Here is an 18,833-nt window from a genome sequence, read left to right on the forward strand (position 1 = left end):
TTGCATGATGTATATAATATTTGTAGACAAGTATGATTGTGATAGTATACACTGACACCCTATATAGCTCCAACAGCTATGGAAACCTCTGTGTTATAGTAAAATCATTTTTTTTTTCTGTCCGAAGTAAAGCGCGTGCACATAAGGACAAAACGAAAACGAAACAAGAAACAATGTATAGGTTTTGTATGAATAAAAAAAATGTCGAAGTCTGTTGAATTTCCGGCACCAGAGAATATGAATGCTTGGTCCCGTGTATGACAACAGAAATATTATTGCCCTGAAACCCTACCAAAACAGATAAAACCTTCAAAAATAAAAAAGGAAACACATGCATATAAAATATCCATATATCACTGCATGAATCTATTTATATCGAATTACACATCACTGACAGCATCATATTTATTACCATCACTGAGAATATAATGCAATGAAGATATTATTGGCTGTAATAAGACACTTAAAAAGTATAGTTTCTTAGAGCACCTTCGTTAACATTCCCCACAGACTGCCAGACCCCCCCCCACCACAAAACCACACGCTCTAATGAGGTCTAAGAGAGCAAAACAATTTTAGTTTCAACATGTAATATTGCATCGTGATCTCTTTTTACAAAAGTAAAGTAACTTTTTTGTACACTGAGATATTATGGGATAATTTGATTCAGTTCTACCTTGAAAGCACCAATATCCACAGGAAGAATATTAAACAAAATCGCCAATGTAAAAAGACTGAGCTCTCTTTTCTAACGGAACATATCTGTCTGTCACTATAGACTTTTCATTCCTCTATCGCACAAAGATTGATATTCAAGTAAGATTATTCATCTGTAACTTTCTTATCCGTTTATATCGGGAGATACACCGCTCCATTACTCCAGTCAGTTATAGGCATATTCATCAATCTCAATGGATTCTTCAACTTGCCTCTTAAGGCCTATGTCCACTGTTAATCTACACCATGATAGCATAATCGGTCCAAGGCAAATATAGACCATATCTGTCTATCACCTATAGATTTACCTGAGTTATATTCTATTTCCCAGTGTATTTTAAAAAAGAAATCAATATCCACGTAAACATTTAAAAAAATCAAACTTTGTGAATAAATTGTACACAAGGCCGTATGCGTATGGCGGAAATTATTGTGAAGAGACTGTTACATGGACATTGTTCACGAGAAAATATGAAAACAGGAACTATATCATTCACTTTAAAGGGGCTGGCTGTGCAGTACTGGTTGAGGTGGGAATTCATGTTTTTTACATTTCTAAGTGAGATAATGAGAAACCTCTTATGAAATATGAAAGAGCATGTAATCGTAAGAAGGATTCGACGTTTATTTGATGAAAATTGGTTTTCAAATGGCTGAGATATCCCCCCAAAAAAGTGATAATGATAAAAGACTACATAGGCCACGCCTTTTATTAGGATCTCTTTGTTTCACCTTGTTTTTGGATATCTCAGCCATTTCAAAACCGATTTTCATCAAATAAACTTTTGATACCCCTTAGAACTGCATGCTCTTTGACATCTCCTAGAGTGGTTTCTGAATATCTCGCAAAACGTTAAAAGCTATATCTTCACCTCGACCAGAACTGTACACACCCTTTAGTATGTTTGGTGTGACTTTCACGAATATTTTCCCTGTTCCTGTTTGATTCATGAAAGTCAACCTCAACATACCATAGCGGAAAATCTCTTTACAATATCCGTGAGGTTTGACGATTCTACGTCACTAGACCTTTTCAGTCGTTCGATGCAAATGGCTTGACTACTCATCCTGCAAAGAGTAAAATCTTGGGAAGGTTGGGTCTTCAAAGCAGACCAGGCGAATACGGAGAAAAATCGCGCGGGCGTTATGCATGACCGCACCCTCATTCATAACACTGGACGAAGCCCTGCGTGTGTGTGTGTGTGTGTGTGTGTGTGTGTGTGTGTGTGTGTGTGTGTACGGTTTGGGTGCGACTCCCCACTCGAGAGATGGCGTGATCGGAAGCTCCGACTGTTATGGTGTGTGGTGGTGTGGTGTCAACACAACGGGCGGGGGAATCGGAGCCAACAGAGTCCCCCGAAATACGTTTGTACAATACACACACAGATTATAAACATAACAACGTGCTTACTACAGGTGATCTGACCGGCGACAAAAGAACAGACATTCCTCTTTTTAATGGACTATCTGAAAGTGTCAACTTCGAAGCTTGCTCTCGAGTTCATATGTGATGGGACATATTTAGCGCCGTGTAACCCGGGTTACTATTTCCCTACCGGTCGTAATTTTCTGTTTTTGTCACGATTGGCAGTATTCCAGTACGTCGGCATCGCCAAATCAGAAGGGCCGGGTGCACTGCTGTGCATGCATAACACAGTCGGTGAAGCCGGTGAGTGGGGAGTGTCATCCAGTGAGTAGAGGCTGTTTGAATACGGAGGGAGACAAAACGCGATTCTACTCTAGCAAAAATTCGCCTGAGTCATCAAGCAAGTGCGTAGTGATCTTTGAATGCAGCATCAAGTGAAATTCCTGTTGGTTTGACGAGTTCGTGGAAGATTACAAATAATTTTAATTAACGAATTTGGATGGATCTTTTCTTATCATTTGGTGGATTGCTGTTAGAAAAACAACTCGTCTGAAAATCTCAATCTTCCAGTCAGTTCACGGTGCTTGGATTGTTTTGGCTGGCTGTCGCGATCGAGCACCTCAGTCTAACATTACCGGAGTCGAGGAGTTCACTAGTATTTTTGCCTTATTTTTAAGAACAGTGACATGCACAGACGGCACAGTGTATACCCGATCATACGTTGTTCATATTGCAGTGATAGCTACCTCTTCTTGTGGACATATTAAACGTTAGAGTATAAACGGTGAGTTGAACTAACACTTAAAAAAAAATTACTTTAGATTTTGTTCATATAGGATCCTACAAAATCATGCATATGTAGTTTGTGACAGATCCCATAGATTGATAGGGGTAACTCAACTGTTTAATAGAACACTGACTTCATTGTTTTGCCTCCTTTTGGTTTCATTATACAAGACAACGCTTTTGCCTTTAGTTTTGCTTGAATGGTTCAGAAGCCACAAGGACTTGCTGCTGCAGCAATCCAAAACTTTCCACCCGGATGATCGTACAAACGGAAAGACTTCCTCATGAACCATCCGGATAAAATTGACCTTTTAATAGCCAATACCACTTTTGTGAATCCCCACCCGGCCCCTGTCCCTGATACCGGTACTGGTTTTAACACTGACCAAAACACACTTAGAGTTAGACCTACTCACCTAGAGTAGATCTAGTCTACTTCATATCCTCATTCACTTCCTGTGAATATTACATATTTTTTATTTCCCGCGAGTGAAACATGATTTTATGGATGGATGGTGTATCTGTACCTTTTGCATGTACATCGAAACAGTAGTGAAATACAGGGGAAACATTGATACTGTACTGCTACATCATGTTCATTGTTGTACTTGTGCTGATATTTTTATTATCATACAAGAACTGTAAGCTGTGAATATATCAAAATGCTCTATTTACATGTGTGTGACCTTGCATCACAAAAGAGTCACACCAAATACAATGCTTTTAAATAATACAATTGTAAGTGAAGGTCAAGTTCTGAAACAGGAGATTCTCTGCTTGATAAAATGGTTTATATACACTTGAGTAGTGAATATAACAAACTCATCTTAATTGATGTTCCTATTTATAAACCAAAGTGAAATGAATGATGGGATGAGGAATATGCTACTCTTGAGAAACAAGGCTTTAAAGATGAAGGGTCAGTCATAAAAATGTCACAATTTTGGTTGAGATGGGAATTCAGATTTTAACTTTTTGCAAGATAATTAAGAAGCAATTTACATGTTGTATGTGAAATATAAAAGAGCATACAATTTTAAGAGAAATTGAAAGTTTATTTGATAAAATTCAATTCTGAAATTGCTGAGATATCTAAAAACAAAGTGCAGTCCTACGAAGAGGTGGAACCCACCTTTTATTTGTAGGACAACTGTTTTTATAGTACTTTGTTTTGGATATATCTCAGTCATTTCAAATCCATTTTTCAGCAAATAAACTTGATTTTTTTTAATTTCTCTTAGAAGTGTATACTGTTTTGCAGTTTCTAATTATATCTTGTAGAAAGTGAAAGTCTGAATCCCCCGTCTCAACCATATGCTTAGTTCCCCTTTATTGTATATCAAGTTCACTCAAAACAGATGAGGATAACATTTATAATTCCTTGACAACTACAGCAAAGCAAAATTTGTCAGCTTCTCCCAAAACTTGATGGCGCTCATTCATGACATTCTTGTTATATTGAAAAGCCACTTTTTATTCATACCTACTGGCTGGCAATGGAGACAAATTTAATGAAGCTTGATATTTATCATCCTTTTATTGGACAGTGCACATAAAAATGTGAAAACATTCTAAATCAATTATTTCTATGACATTGTAGTACCAAATATTCAACTGTAAACAAGGAACTAACACAATGAACCTAATTCCTCTTTCAAATTGCCTAAAAATGTCAGCAAACTGCAGTGCTGTCATGCACCATTAATTTTTATAGCAGATTTATCACATTCTGTCCAAGGATGCGTGTCTGTCTGTCATTGATGCTTGATTTATGAATGGTAATGTTCAGCCAACTCCTTTGTCAGTACACCCAATGAGAAAACAGGAGGTAGTATTCTGTGAGAATTTCAAGCTTATATTTTGTAGTTTTGCTTTAACTGATGCGATAATACATTTGTAATGAAAGATATAGCTCATTGCATATATTGATAATACTGTGAAGTGATTAATAAATTTGTGATGTATACAGATTTATATTTTTTTAATTGATTGATTAGAGACATTAGATCTGAAGTATAGTTTCTGGGTGTTGAAGCTGTACAGGAAACAACATAAATTGCTTCATTTGCAATATAGAATCAGGGTATCATTACTACTATTACACCTCTTTTATGAAGGAATCTTTTGAAATAAAATCATTGCATCTTATTACATTAGTGCAATAAGTCAACAAGTGAGTCTGCTTTTAATTTGCTTTTGAGAGAGTGCTTTATTTCATTGTTTTAGGAATCTTCAGAAAATTATGATATGTGCATTTTGATGACATGGAACTGATTTAATGCTGAAATGTGAGTTATAAGCTATTGTTGTTACTCATCTTCAGTGGTGACTTTTCCATTTTACTTCCTGCAGTGCATTACTTTACCACATATAAAAAGGAAAGTCACTGAACTATGATATACAGAGTGAGTTATGAAGAGAAATACAGTATGCAGTTGCCATTAATGGAAGGACATGGGGTGTGAGAGGGACCGGCAGAAATTATCAAGAATACCCTGTATTGATGTTTCTCAGATTTGTTGAAGATATCAAATAACAGTAATATGATCGATGAAGGAACCTCAAATAGAATTTAGCTGCGGTAGAAGATTAGCATTTGGGCCCTAGTCTTAACATTGGGACTCAATTTTGTTCTCATATATAATATGGCGATGTTAAGGATGCACAGATAATGTGCATTACAATTGTATTAATGGGGTACTGAATTGCAAATCAGCTTACAGACCGTATCTACAGTTTTGTGTAATGTGTACAGGGTATAGCTGTGATGCATAAAATAGACAATACATGTACAATGTCCAGATGTTACGGAAGTATACACATTATAATTTTAACAGCGTTTGTAACTTCAAGTTATGAATTCAAAGTTATTTCATCTTTGAAGTGCAGAAAGATAAAAGGAGAATGGTCTTTTTGTCACATACATGTAGTGCGAGGTTGTCTGAGAAAGATTTTACTTTCTTTTTTCCCCCTTGGGTAGGGACAAAAGCCATATTCTCAATAGCATTAATTTGCCTGCAGGTACTTGTACATGATGTGCAGTGTACACCTGCCTGTGTAAGGTAATACTGTATGTTTCCATGCTGGCTACCATTAAGAATTAACTTAAAAAAAAACAACAACAACAACAACAACAACACTAAGTAATCATCTTTTAAATTCACATATTTTCTCCCCAGCTAAAATGGATAAGATAATATTCTTTTGATAATACTAGTAGCATTGATTCTGGTTGTGTGTAATGTAAATGATTGTACATGTAGCATTGATATCTGATGAAGATGCAATGTATAGTGATGATGGGGATAGCAGAATGTTTATTGTAAACAAGAAGAAGAAGATTAATCATGGTTGTTTAGCCTTTCCCCAATATGAACCATGTGAACATCAGGTTGGTCAAGGATGACCAAGAATGTGTGGGTTTACTACAGTGACCCATGAAAAGGGACTGAATGATATCAAGCTGATCAAGGGTGATCAAGAATGTGTGGGTTTACTACAGTGACCTATGAAAAGGGACTGAATAGATGGACTATCAAACATATGTGTGTTTAGGCTCAATTGGAAAAGCCTCAACACAAACAAAATCTTTATCTGTTCATGACCTGCAAAACTGATATATCTCTGACCCAGTTTGTGCAAATATTGACCAGTCACCCATACTCCATAGTGCAGAGGACCTTCTGAACAAACTGTCTGCCTTATACCATGCACACCTGTGAATCTCTGAGGCACAAATTGTTGAACTTATAGTACTTTATTCATGTCCCCATCACAGGTGAATTATCCGTTCGAAGTAGCAGACACCCTGACATACGTTGCCATTATACTATCTGGTCAAGATGTTGGACGAGGCTGTGTGGAGATGGTATGCTGTCCTCTTGACCCTTGCTGCTCTTTGCATCTGGACGGGCAGTGCCAACCTGTCACTGGATGTCCCTGGTAGCCATGTCTGTACAAGGACTGACAGGTAAGCCTTCCAACAAGTCATAGGAAAGAATGGTGGTTTGCGATATGGATCTCATACCTGAACGAAAATGAATTCCCCAGAGAGAGACGTGTTGAAATCCAATTACATTGTATGTAAATCAAAATATTTCATAAAATACATGAAGAGTTGATCAATTATTAAAATCACTTTGTTGTATCAGAATTTTGTTTTAATATCAATGTAAAAAAAAAACACCAATAGAGTACAAAGAAATTTTTGGGTGAGAAAAATTACTTTTTGTAGTGCCCAGTATTAATGTGCAATGTACAGTCTTCACTTACATGTAATTGGCAAAATAGTGCACTAGTACTTAGTCATTTCTGTTTCTTATAAAACTTATTACTCTGCCAAGGTGGCCAGAATTTTGACCACTCTGTCATCATTTATTGCTATTTTCTAACGTGAGCTAATGGTAATATTGACCCATATAGGCTGTCCAGAAATTATATTAAAGAGTGTTCACCATGGAGCTCCATAAATGGTTTGTACATGTGTGTATGTGCAATGTGTGTGTATTTGTATGGTTATACATATTTGTGTCATGTTTATGTGTGGGGGGGGGGGGGAGGTGGGAGGGAGGGAGAAGAAGGGGGGTTAACTGAGCTGGAAAGGGATATTTAGAGATATCCTATTGGGTTTAAGGGCATAGTAAATGTCTTCACGGAAGCTGATGTCCTCTCTACTTTACACCAGCGCCAGGCTGTCCCACTTCTTTCCTGTCGTGAATGACAGGATTAACAGTGTAATGTCCTGAAGTGCCATTGAAAACTGTCTATGGTGGAGTTCTTGACTTTTAAACATTCTCACCGCACTCTCCTTTTTGGCACCAAATAGTGTCGAAAAGTGGAAAGTGGATTTCGAATGAGAGACCAATCTAAAAAGTGGAATTACAACTAACTTGACCTCCCATTAGAGAAGGGAAATGATAGAGTCACCTTGTTAGACAACTGAAGATGGAACCTTTCAAAATTTTACATGTACAAGGAATGTACACGTAGTTGCCCAAAAGAATGCTGCAATTATCTCATTTAATACTCCTAACTTTTCTCAAAGTGATTTAATGCATACTCTTTGTTCTGTACGGTAGCTGTGTACAATGCGAGTACCAGAGACTTTCTGTGAAAGTGGTCTGTACTTGTACTTACCCCCAGAAATAATGAAGTTGATATGTTACAGCAACTGTACCATTATTGCATCAATTCGACATTAAGTATACAATACCCTGCATTATCCTTAAACTTGCAATATACTTAAGATAGGAAATGAAGTCGAAAGTTTGTATGTAAGTTTTACACCGTATGTACAATGTATGTGCAAACCTGCTTCACAGTTTGTTGTAGATTTTGTATCACAAGATGACTTGCAAATTATCCACTTTTCCTCCAGGGAAAGATTTCCAGATTAGATCTACTTCTTCATTTATAACGGTAGGATGACATTGCAAGAAGATTTATGATCATTAGTGATTCAATTAGTGGTTAACAGGTGGAATAGTATGTTTTGCTTTGCCATAAATTTAAAAGCAGTCATTGTCCTTCTTTCAGTCTTATCCTTGATTTCAGGTGCTTCATATTCAATTCATGATATTTAAGCTGATTTTGCTGCATTTTCTGCAAAGTGCATTTCCTGAATATGTCTATTAAAGCTTGTTTTAATGAGTGCTGTAAAATAGAACAAAAATGGTAAACAAGTCCAGCGTGTTTCATCAAAATTTGAAATGAAATCTAATTAACTAAGTGTGGAACTTTAAAGTTTAAAATGTCTTTTTAAAGCAGTGATATTCGTTGCACCCACAGGCTACATTTTGGGATTTTTAGGTCATCGCCTCACGAGTCTCACATTACACTGCATGAAAATCTCTACTAAAATTCCTTTCATTTGGCATAGAATCAAAAAGAAAACCTTGACTCCCTGTAAACATGAACTTGAACACCAAGAAGGAATATATAGCACTTCTAGAATAGCCCTGTTTTGATTGTCAAAGAGAAATTTATCACAAACTAAACTTGTTAGTCTGATTCACCAATCTGTCTATGAACAATGGACTTACAAACAATGGCTTGTTCAAATTGTTTTAGTCATGATGCACACATTGTGTAAAACATTCATGAATATACATTTGTATGTATATGCAATCTTGTACAGAATAGTTGAATACATGAATGTAGTTGGGATCACAATAAGATTGTGTAAGTACAGCTGTAGTTACTGCACAATTTTAAATGCATAGATGCTGCCAAGAAATCACCTGTCAACTATTTAGAGAGAGACATCATTGATTATATTTCGCTACACAGCTACAACTTTTTGATGTACATTGTACTTTTGGCATTCTTGAAGTTTTTAAAAGCATTATTTCATATTTCCCATCCATTATATTGTACAGATAGATCGTCATATACCTGCTCACCAGTGGAATCAGGTTATATATTTAATAGGCATGGCAACCGGCTGCAAACATCACTGTAGTGCACACATAGATTCAACAATTGATGCGATTACAGTTAACAGTCTGTGCATGTTTATTTTATGGTGTCATGGAACACGAGGGACGGGAACGTAGTATGAAATATCACAGGAACAGGAGCATTTCTGTTTTGATGCACTTGACATTTTATCAGTGTGTGCAGCTGACGAAAAACCTCCAGGAAATTGACGTACACTGCATAGTTATATGCCAGGCATACACTCATAGGGGAGTTAGAGTGAAAGAGAAGGGGGGGGGGGGGGGGGGAGATACGAGAGTGAAAAGGAGAGAGAAAAGTTCAGTTGCTTCTATGGCGTACTAGTATATCATTTCTGCATAAGTGGCTAATCATACTGTTTACACAGGGTTTAATTGCACAGATGATTTCCTTTTTTACCATGTTCACATCTGTAGGAATCTTACACTCATGATAGTGTATGGTATTTTCAATTATCATACAAAGTATGAGCATGAATGGAAATCCAAGTCTTGCAACATTTTTGAAGGTCTCCCAGAACTTTTCCCTGGCTATAACAAACTCAGAATGAGGAACATTGGTCTGACTTGATCATCTTGGAAATGATTTCAGTGAGAAATGGGAGCCGGCCTGCTTTAATGGCCTCTAGAAAGGACCATTTTTGTACAGTATATTACATGTATGACAAGTCACTTCTGTATGTGGGCAGAAAACTAGGCTAACACGCACAAAAAGGGAACCCACCTACTGGTTTGGTGTGATGTCTCAGTGACTTGGTGGATTATGTGCTCCCCTTCACCTCGGATAGTGTTTCATCAACTTGATCCGACTGTCTTTAGGCCTAACATTGAAAGAGGGCAGGGTAAACTACTGTGTGACGACATGCAAAGTGTCTATTTTCAGTGGAAAGGGGTAAGAGAGGAAGGAAGGAAGGTGTGGGAGGCACCAGAATGTGATGAAAATAAAAGATTAAGGTCAGATAAGATGCTGAACATGTAACTATGTCTTTTCTTTGTCTCTCCTTTAATACTCCCCCTTCTTCATTTTCTTATCTGTCGCAGCAATTCACTCCCTCTCTGCTTGTTGCTTAAACGGTTGTTCAGATTTTGGAGACAGTTCAGGGAAAATGTGTGGGATAAAGGAGCACTTATGAGTACGTGTATTATGTATTCAGTAGAAAGGAAGAAAATACCCTGCATCCACTCAGTTGATGCCTCATTGTGATGTACAATTATACACAGTACAGTATATGATTTTGGTCATGATTTTGGTAAGCATGCAGAAGTTTCTGCCATCAATGTCAAATCAAGACATGTCAAAATCATGTGTACCTCATTAGGGTCATTTCTGTTGTAATTGTTGTATTTGCTTTTTTTGTCTTTCAATATCACTGATGATAAAATTGTTGTAGGCACATGTAGTGGTACTATCTTAAATACAAGCCACATTTTTGTTTTTTGTTTTGTTTTTTGTTGAAAAGGAGATGTTGTGAAGTCTAATCGTAATCTTTTCAATTTTACAGCTATTTCCAGTCTGTGAAGGTCACCTACAGTGAGCCTTATGACCAGATCTACTACACAAAGTGCACTGACATCACCAACTGGTTCAAATGCACAAGAAGAAGGTGAGATTACACCACCTGTTTCATTCCTATCCCATAGGTACGGGACAATCAGAATCCATGCATGAATACTATATTAACCTAGCTTAACCTGTTGAGGATGAGCTCATTTTGCTATATTAACACACATTTCCCATAGACACCTACCTGAGTATACCCGGGAATTGTCTTCAATGGGTTTAGAGGAGAGGTGCTTTGAAACATCATTGCCAATTTTCTCCGCTGTTATAATTATTGTGACTCTGCATATCAAATGACCGCTGTTATACTGCATGCAGTTCAATTTGATATAGATGAATAAATGTTTCATGTTTCTGTTGATATGATCTATAAACTTTAATCACAACTGAATCCTGAGAAGAAATTAATGTTTGTGATGCCTCTCACAAATCACATATCATATCATTTGTTACATGTATACTGTCTTGTGTTTTGTTTGCTTTTGATGTTTTTCTTTTTATGGTGATATTCAAGTTGTGGAAAAAAAAATGAGTAAGCTCATTCATACTTTAAAAGACAGTATTATATTTATAACCAAGTCAATAAATCTTCTTTTTGAATGTCTTACAATTGTGTTTGCTCTAAAATGAGATCTCAATAATGACATCAATAGATTTTGACACATTAACGAGCACAGCTATATTTAAGAACACAACATTTTAAGACAACAATAGATATTATTGCTGCCAATTGAATACAGATGCTGAGAGGTATGTGTGAGTATCATGAGGGAAGTGCTCCAAAACTTAAAGGGATCATGTAGTGCTTTGTGAACTAATGACATACATGTATTATAACACTACTTAGTCCCAATGTGTGCTCCTGGTAAAGTTGTTTTCCAATCCTTGTATCTCACGCTTGCCACAGTTATTATTATCATTATTTTCTTTTTAATGATACTGTACAAATCCCAGATGATGGGAAACCCATTTAATTTAAAAACAGATTGCATGACTTCTTGCCACCCAAGTATTTCAAAGACAGGTTAAGATTCCATCAAATACGTTTCTGGACTAATGCTGTTTCTCTTTTTCTATTTTTAATTCAAGTAATTTTAACCTATCGAGTCCCAGAATTGTGAATTTTATGGTTTGATGCTGCATTATTCAAGTATGAGTTTTACTATTCATTGTTAGTGTTTTTACCACTGATCTCTGTTGGAAGTATCTGGATATCTGGCCATACACATCACCATGTACATGTTGTATTGAGCTCACATTATCACATGATTTTGGTGACGATCTCTGCTGGAAAATGCATGCATTTCCATATTTAAGAGTGTGCTCGGTGACATGGCTGGCGTTGGGCGGCTTCACTTGTTTGTATGGCATGCATAGGCAATGAGGTATCCAGACACTTCCTGTATAGAGATCAGTGGTTCTTACAGGGTAGAATTAAAAATCTCTGTCACTTGATCCTTGTTTTGTTCAAACATCGGTAAAAATGCCTGTTTCAGTTGCAAAATATAAAAAAACCTCTCAATTTTACATTTATGACCAACTCCTCATTTGACAGATGTTTGTAAATTTCTCTCTGATTTAGTGCAGATGTATTGAATTTAATCAGTTTCATCAAATATTTGTCCAGTAAGATATGCAGTGATGTGTGCCTATGTAATGATGACGAGATATTTTTTTTATTCATCAAAATTCCCCCAGGATTTGATGCACTGATAAACTGTTAAATACCTTTATTCTGAAGTTACAGGTATCTTTAATATTTATTTGTTGGTGTAGTTTTGTTACTGTCACCTAACACTGAGAATCGTGAATGTGACTTACAATTTCTCTTGTCAGGTTAGAATCGATTGCTAACCAAAGCAATCAATACTTTTTCAGTTGATATGGCAGATATTGTACAAAGGATATGGCTGGAGATTGATTTCAGAGATTAACAATTAATTACTAAATAGGTATTGTGGAAAAGGGGCATTGATGAGGGTATTCATTGATAGTGATAAAATGTTAAGTACAGTGTAGTAATTAATGTTTAACTGAATCTCCCATTGTCCACAAATTAATTACACTACAGTTTCACATAAGTTTTTATCAGAGTTATGGAAAGTAGTTTCCAATGGTTCTATCTCATTTGTCAAGTTTGTATTAAAGAGCCTGTTAAATTATTTCAACTTTTGCAGAAAAATTGTTCACACTTTAAATAACACTTTGAGTAGGTACCATGTAGTAAGGTAATGGGTATTCTAGCACCAGTGTCTGTCTACAATGAACACAAGTTTGAATTTTGAGGACTCCAGCTTACAATAGTTTGCCATTCATGAGATGGATTGGTTAAGGATGCTACTGTGAGAATCATGCAATTTTTTTCATCTTGTGGTCCATACAAAAAGGTGGAAATTCTCTCATGTGCCACAACCACTACTACTACTACTACTACTGCTACTATTATCATCTACTACTACTTCTACTACTACTACTACTGAGTACTATCTTTTCATTTCTTGAAGCGCCATGAGCGCCGAAAGGTGGACCTGTGGGCTATACAAGTAGGCACTATTGTCATTATGATCATTAAAACTTGATCACTGTACTATTACCTTCAGGTTGTGATAAATCACCTCTGTTATAACAGTGTGGATAAGATTTGAATGGTCTTGACAATAGCAGACTTGTCCTTTGAGTCTGATGCAACATGGCCAGTATATAATCAGTTTTGGTAATGAGGATCTTTGTTACCAGTGTAACACCATGACATATTAAAGTCTACATCAAAAACCTTATTTTTAGCCTCTAGTCTGAGTGATGGGGGGGGGGGGGGGGGGGGGGGGGGCTAACATCATATCTTGTTTCAGGTTGCTGACAAATGCATGAAGTATCAGTGTTTAGGCTGGCTACTTGCCAATGAAGTACAAATTGTAATGGATCTGCACATGAACCTTTGGGTAATTTTCTCATGGGGCCACTTTCATTGTTTTCCTATTCACACTTGTCATTGTCAGAACCCGGTATCGTACCAGCTATCGGCAAGAAATGAGAACGCGGTACCGAAAATTGAAGTTGTGCTGTGATGGCTATCATCAGAGAGAGAGGATGTGTATACGTAAGTAATACGTGGCCCATGCTTTAGTGGATCTTGTGGAAAGTTTCATTCTTCAGATGAAGTCTGAAGCAAGACCACATTATTGATAACATCAACTATGAAAACATTTGAAGACTGTCATAGTGTATTAATTCAAAACACCATTGCGGTTGTAACACAAGTACTCACAAGTACTGTAGCTTGTATTCAAGCTTCCGTTTATGATGCTTCCATAAAAATGAGGTATTTTTTGGGTTTTTTTTTTAAATCAAGGACATTACATTCATTTCATTGTCCAATGAAAGTGAAACTACATCAAGTGCTGTAAGAGCAATATACCCACATATTTGTCTATAAACTATGTTGATATGATTACAATAAGGCAAAGAATGTACATGGAGTTCAGCTGTTATTTTGCATGTGGATACACAAGCAGGAGGTACTGTAACCATCTAAAGTAAAGGCACTATACACCACAATTCTGTCTTTTTGTCACTGAACGTTTTGAATAGGAAAGGATGATGCAGGAATAGATGCCTTGCCTGATAAGTTGAGGCCCTCCGCAATCTCTGTGTGCAATTTGTCACTAGAAGTATAGATCAGACTCTGTGATTCATTCTGTCAAGGGTCACACACAAACCAGAGTGTTAATTATAGCACCAGTTTGCCGCTTTATTAAGTTAAGCTGTAACTCACTTTTCATGATAAAGATGACACTAGATTAAACTGCAAGGGTATATATCATATACAATATGTAGTACCAGACCTGCAATTCCTTGCAATTTTTATCTTGAAGTGATTGCTTTTGTTCCTTACCTTCATCCTGTGAATACTTTCAATACATTCATTGATATTTCTTTTCAATTTCATCAGTATAAACACTGATATGTTGCTGTGTAAGTCGTCAATAGTACATGCATGCATGCGGTCTTATATAGAGGTGCTGTGCAGGAAATGGTGTCCCGACTTGTGATAAATTGTGTTTGACACCGTCCCCAACAACCATTCCAAGCAAAGTCAAGTTGAGGCAATGTAGGTAAATGTTGTGTTTGTGCCTGTTTTCTTGGCAGCCATCTGCACAAATCCCTGTGTACATGGGACCTGTACGGCACCAGACGTCTGCACTTGTGAGGCAGGCTACAGAGGGGAAACATGCGAGAGCAGTAAGTACATTATTGTGTGTCTGTAGAGAAACATGCTTTTCAGAGCACTCCAGCGTCTAGATTCCTATAAGTGGGAAAGCACATAATAGAGATGGAGTTTGACAGTGGGATTGAAAGGTCAGAGGTCATGATCACGACATGAAGGTTGTGGAGTTCTGTGTTGGAGGTCGAATGTTGAAAATATGAGTCATGGTTTCCCAGCCTGGCAAACTTTCACAAGTAAATTGAGTTTGTTCTGGGATTACGGAAAGGAGTGCGGGTGAAACTTTCACCGTTGCATGCCCCCCCCCCCCCACCCCCCACCAGAGTGAGGGTCAAAGGTTAACTTGTAACACAGTTTTAGAATGGACAATAGATGCATGAGTGATGTAAACAAATTCATGTTTGTTTATAATTTAATCTGCTTGATTCGCAATGTGTCTAAGATGCTTTGATATCAGTGTAGTGTTTATATCAAGGAAAGCATTCAGAAAAGAGTAGAATGAAAATGAAAAGGCAAGAATGAAGGGGCAAGAATGAATGACAGAAATGATAATAGCTGTATTAGAGGAAAAAAAAATACTTTGCACGTTGGATCTTTTTGATATTCAGTTTGTAGTATCTGCCCAACAGTGATCCTTGTTTCAGAATGATTTATTTTGGGAGCATTTTGTTATGGTACAACTGTATGGAAAAGACAAAGAAAGTGAAAGGAAGAGGTTTCAGAGAGACAAGGAAGACAGAAGATGAGTTGGAACTGATTAAAAAAAAATCCCATGGCATTAAAGCAGTAGCTCCATACTCGTTGGTTCGGTGTTGAATTATCTCCAATGTATTGTAGCATAGTTTTGGGGCACATTATAAACCCTGCAATACATAGTTCCATGACATTGCTTCTGCAGCAGTTGCCCCTTTGAAATATCTGCATGCTAAGCCAAACATAAATTCTACCCACAAACATACCATTGTAACTTCAACCTTAATCCTAGTCTTCATATTAAACTAAACCTAAAACCGTTATTACAAACGGACCCGAACTCCTTGGAGAAAATAAGACCGGAGCAATTGTCACAGGAGCAAATGTTGTGTTACCATAATACACAAATATCTCCACCTTCCTTCTTACTTGGCAGAACATGTATGTCACTGTTAGAGAGTGAGAAAGAGATAGAGAGATAGAGAGATTTAGATAGAGATCTTGGAACATCAAATTGTAAAAGAAGCAAAAGTCATTAATAGGTCATGGAAATTGTTTTACAGAAACTTTTGAAATGTGAAATATTAGTATTGAACAAATGTATCTAAATCTAAGGTCACTCAATTTCAGATTTGTTTTCCTCACAAATATGTGGAATAAAAATTCTTTGAATGGAACTTAATTCTCAATACCTTTAAAACTGTAATATTGAATTTGAGTTGTACATTGTTTTGAACATGAATACATTTGTCTTATTATCATTTCATTTCTATCCATATTTTTGGTCAAGCATGCATATATAGCTTTTACAGAGTTTTTGCAATAGCAGGTGACTTGTAAAAGCAGACATGTTTTTGAGAGAAATTCATGAGAGTCTTGAATGTCCTTGAGTAGTATGTTAGTTTATAAAGTTTATACATAGCTGCTTTGATCAAGTCACTGTAGAATTGTGTCTATTAATTTTTGCATTTGTTACTGTAATTAAAATTTAATTGTGTGCATTTCTTGAATAAGTGTGATGGTATATGAGCACCACATTTTGAAAGGCTGAAACAATGTTCAAGTAAATTGATTATAAGTTTAGTTGTGAAACTATTTTAATCTCATTTTTTAATGAGTTGTGTGATCAAGGCTGATGTTGCAAATATGGACAATTTGCTTTTCCTGTTTGGAGGGTTTCTATAAACTCTAAACAAGCCTCAGGGAAAGTAGCTGCTGCTATAGCATGCCCTTGATCCCTACCAATGTTACTACAATCCATATCAAATAACCAGTGCTCAGTGACAGTATACAAGTCTGCATCATGTGTCATATTCATACAGTGCCTCTGTTGATGGATTTACTACTTTGGGTCATTCTAGCAATGAGCCAAAATGAGGCAAAATGAGGCCAAATTAAGTAATGTGTCATGAGATAAATTTGTCAATATGTGAACCACATTTATGGCAGTCAGTTGAACAGTATAGTATACTTCTCATATTGTATGGTTGGTCATACAGTTGTTGCATGAGCTTAAAGGGGGGAGGGATTGAATTGTTGTATGAGAGTAGTTTATCTTTTGCTGAATTTCTAATAAACTGTCACTGTTTGTGAACTAAAATCTGGTTAGAGACAGATATGCATAGTGTCTGGGACTACTTGTCAGAAGTCCCATTACTAACTTGTTGACACTTTCACTGTAGCTTTTACCCTGATGACATGTTTCCATACACTGTCAGTGGCTTGTTAACTTTTTGGTACTGATGTGGTTAACAAAACCATTTTGTGTGTGTGTTTTTTTATCAATGTCTGTCTGAAAAAAAAAGAAAGATATTTAACAACAGTCATGAACTGGTAATCATTCTTTGACAATTGGGGATTTTCAGAGATTTGTATCAATGCTGCAGACAGCTGTCTCTATGTGGTCAAGACAACGATCATACAATTAGATTTTCATCTACTTGAGGTTTCAAAAAAAAATCCTCTTTGATAGCAACAATACTGAACTGCAGACCATCGCAGTAGTTAATTTGTTGTAACTAATACAAGATCTAATTTCTTCTGGGAAAATTTAAGTTTTGCACATTATTGCATACAATGTGATTTTGTTATAGTGGTGTCCAATCTGTTGTTGTTGTTGTTGTTTTTAATGTGTTTGTGTGCTGGTACTGTACTGTCATGGCTCAGCCATGGAATTAGACTCAAATGAGGTACAGGAAAACAAGACTGGCCAGTGGAGTGACCGCATAACTGACCTGGGTACAGATCACATCGTCGAATTCAAACCGGACTAGAATGTAATGTGGCAATTTGGGGGGGGGGGGGGGGAGTAGACAGATGAATCAGTGAAGGTAAATTTAGCACTGACATTTCACTCAAGTAATGACTACCTGAACATCTGTTTGTTATTCTGCTTCAAGTGGTGGGCCATACTCAGTGAAGGGTAGGATACGGTGACTATTTGTATAAACCATGTCAGTGTTTGATTAATGTTCAGGGTGCAATATTCATGACACATTGAGCATGATAACAATTGTTGTCAATGCTCAGTTTCAATCATTTACTTCTTCGATAGGCTTTGAAACTTGTTGAATATACGCTGTAGAATTAATGATCAGAATATTAGGACTCGTAACACAAAGTGGAAGAGAACTGTAGCCAATGAGATGTGATGACGCTTGAAGCAGGCACTTAGACTATGGTATAACAGGTGTTTGTTGGGATATGAAATATGAAAGGTCACAGGTTTTGAAATATTGCACTCAACACCACCACCTATCCTGGTATCCATGATTTCCTTGTTGACGGAAGTATGTCAGGAATTAATAAAGAGACAGTGAGCTAGCTCTAAAAGATACAGGAGTACCAACAGCAATATAGAGGATGAATCAATATAATTTACAATGGATAATGCATACAGATGTATATTAAACTTTTAAGGGTATAGGCCTATTACGTAGAAAGTTTCATTGTGCATCATCCCATAAAAGTTGTGTGTGACAAGAAGTGAGGGTACAAATGATGAAAAGCTAGGATAGTGAACTTGATTCGTAA

The 18,833-nt window shown here is 36.7% G+C and overlaps 1 protein-coding gene across 1 annotated transcript in view; it reads left to right on the forward strand.

Moving 5' to 3' along the window:
- Positions 1 to 2,730: 2,730 nt before the first annotated feature.
- LOC139725814 (uncharacterized) overlaps positions 2,731 to 18,833 on the forward strand; it is a 75,303-nt gene continuing 59,200 nt past the window's right edge. Inside the window, exons 1-5 of the mRNA XM_071636895.1 lie at positions 2,731 to 2,867; positions 6,648 to 6,839; positions 10,827 to 10,928; positions 13,882 to 13,982; positions 15,032 to 15,124. Of these exons, the coding sequence (XP_071492996.1) occupies positions 6,712 to 6,839; positions 10,827 to 10,928; positions 13,882 to 13,982; positions 15,032 to 15,124 (424 nt within the window). The 5' untranslated portion in view covers positions 2,731 to 2,867; positions 6,648 to 6,711. The remainder of the gene's footprint in view (positions 2,868 to 6,647; positions 6,840 to 10,826; positions 10,929 to 13,881; positions 13,983 to 15,031; positions 15,125 to 18,833) is intronic.

Source organism: Diadema antillarum, unplaced genomic scaffold (genome assembly GCF_040938485.1).
Source record: "Diadema antillarum isolate AM-2024a unplaced genomic scaffold, OU_Dant_1.0 seq00000059_RagTag, whole genome shotgun sequence".
Classification (NCBI taxonomy): Eukaryota; Metazoa; Echinodermata; class Echinoidea; order Diadematoida; family Diadematidae; genus Diadema; species Diadema antillarum.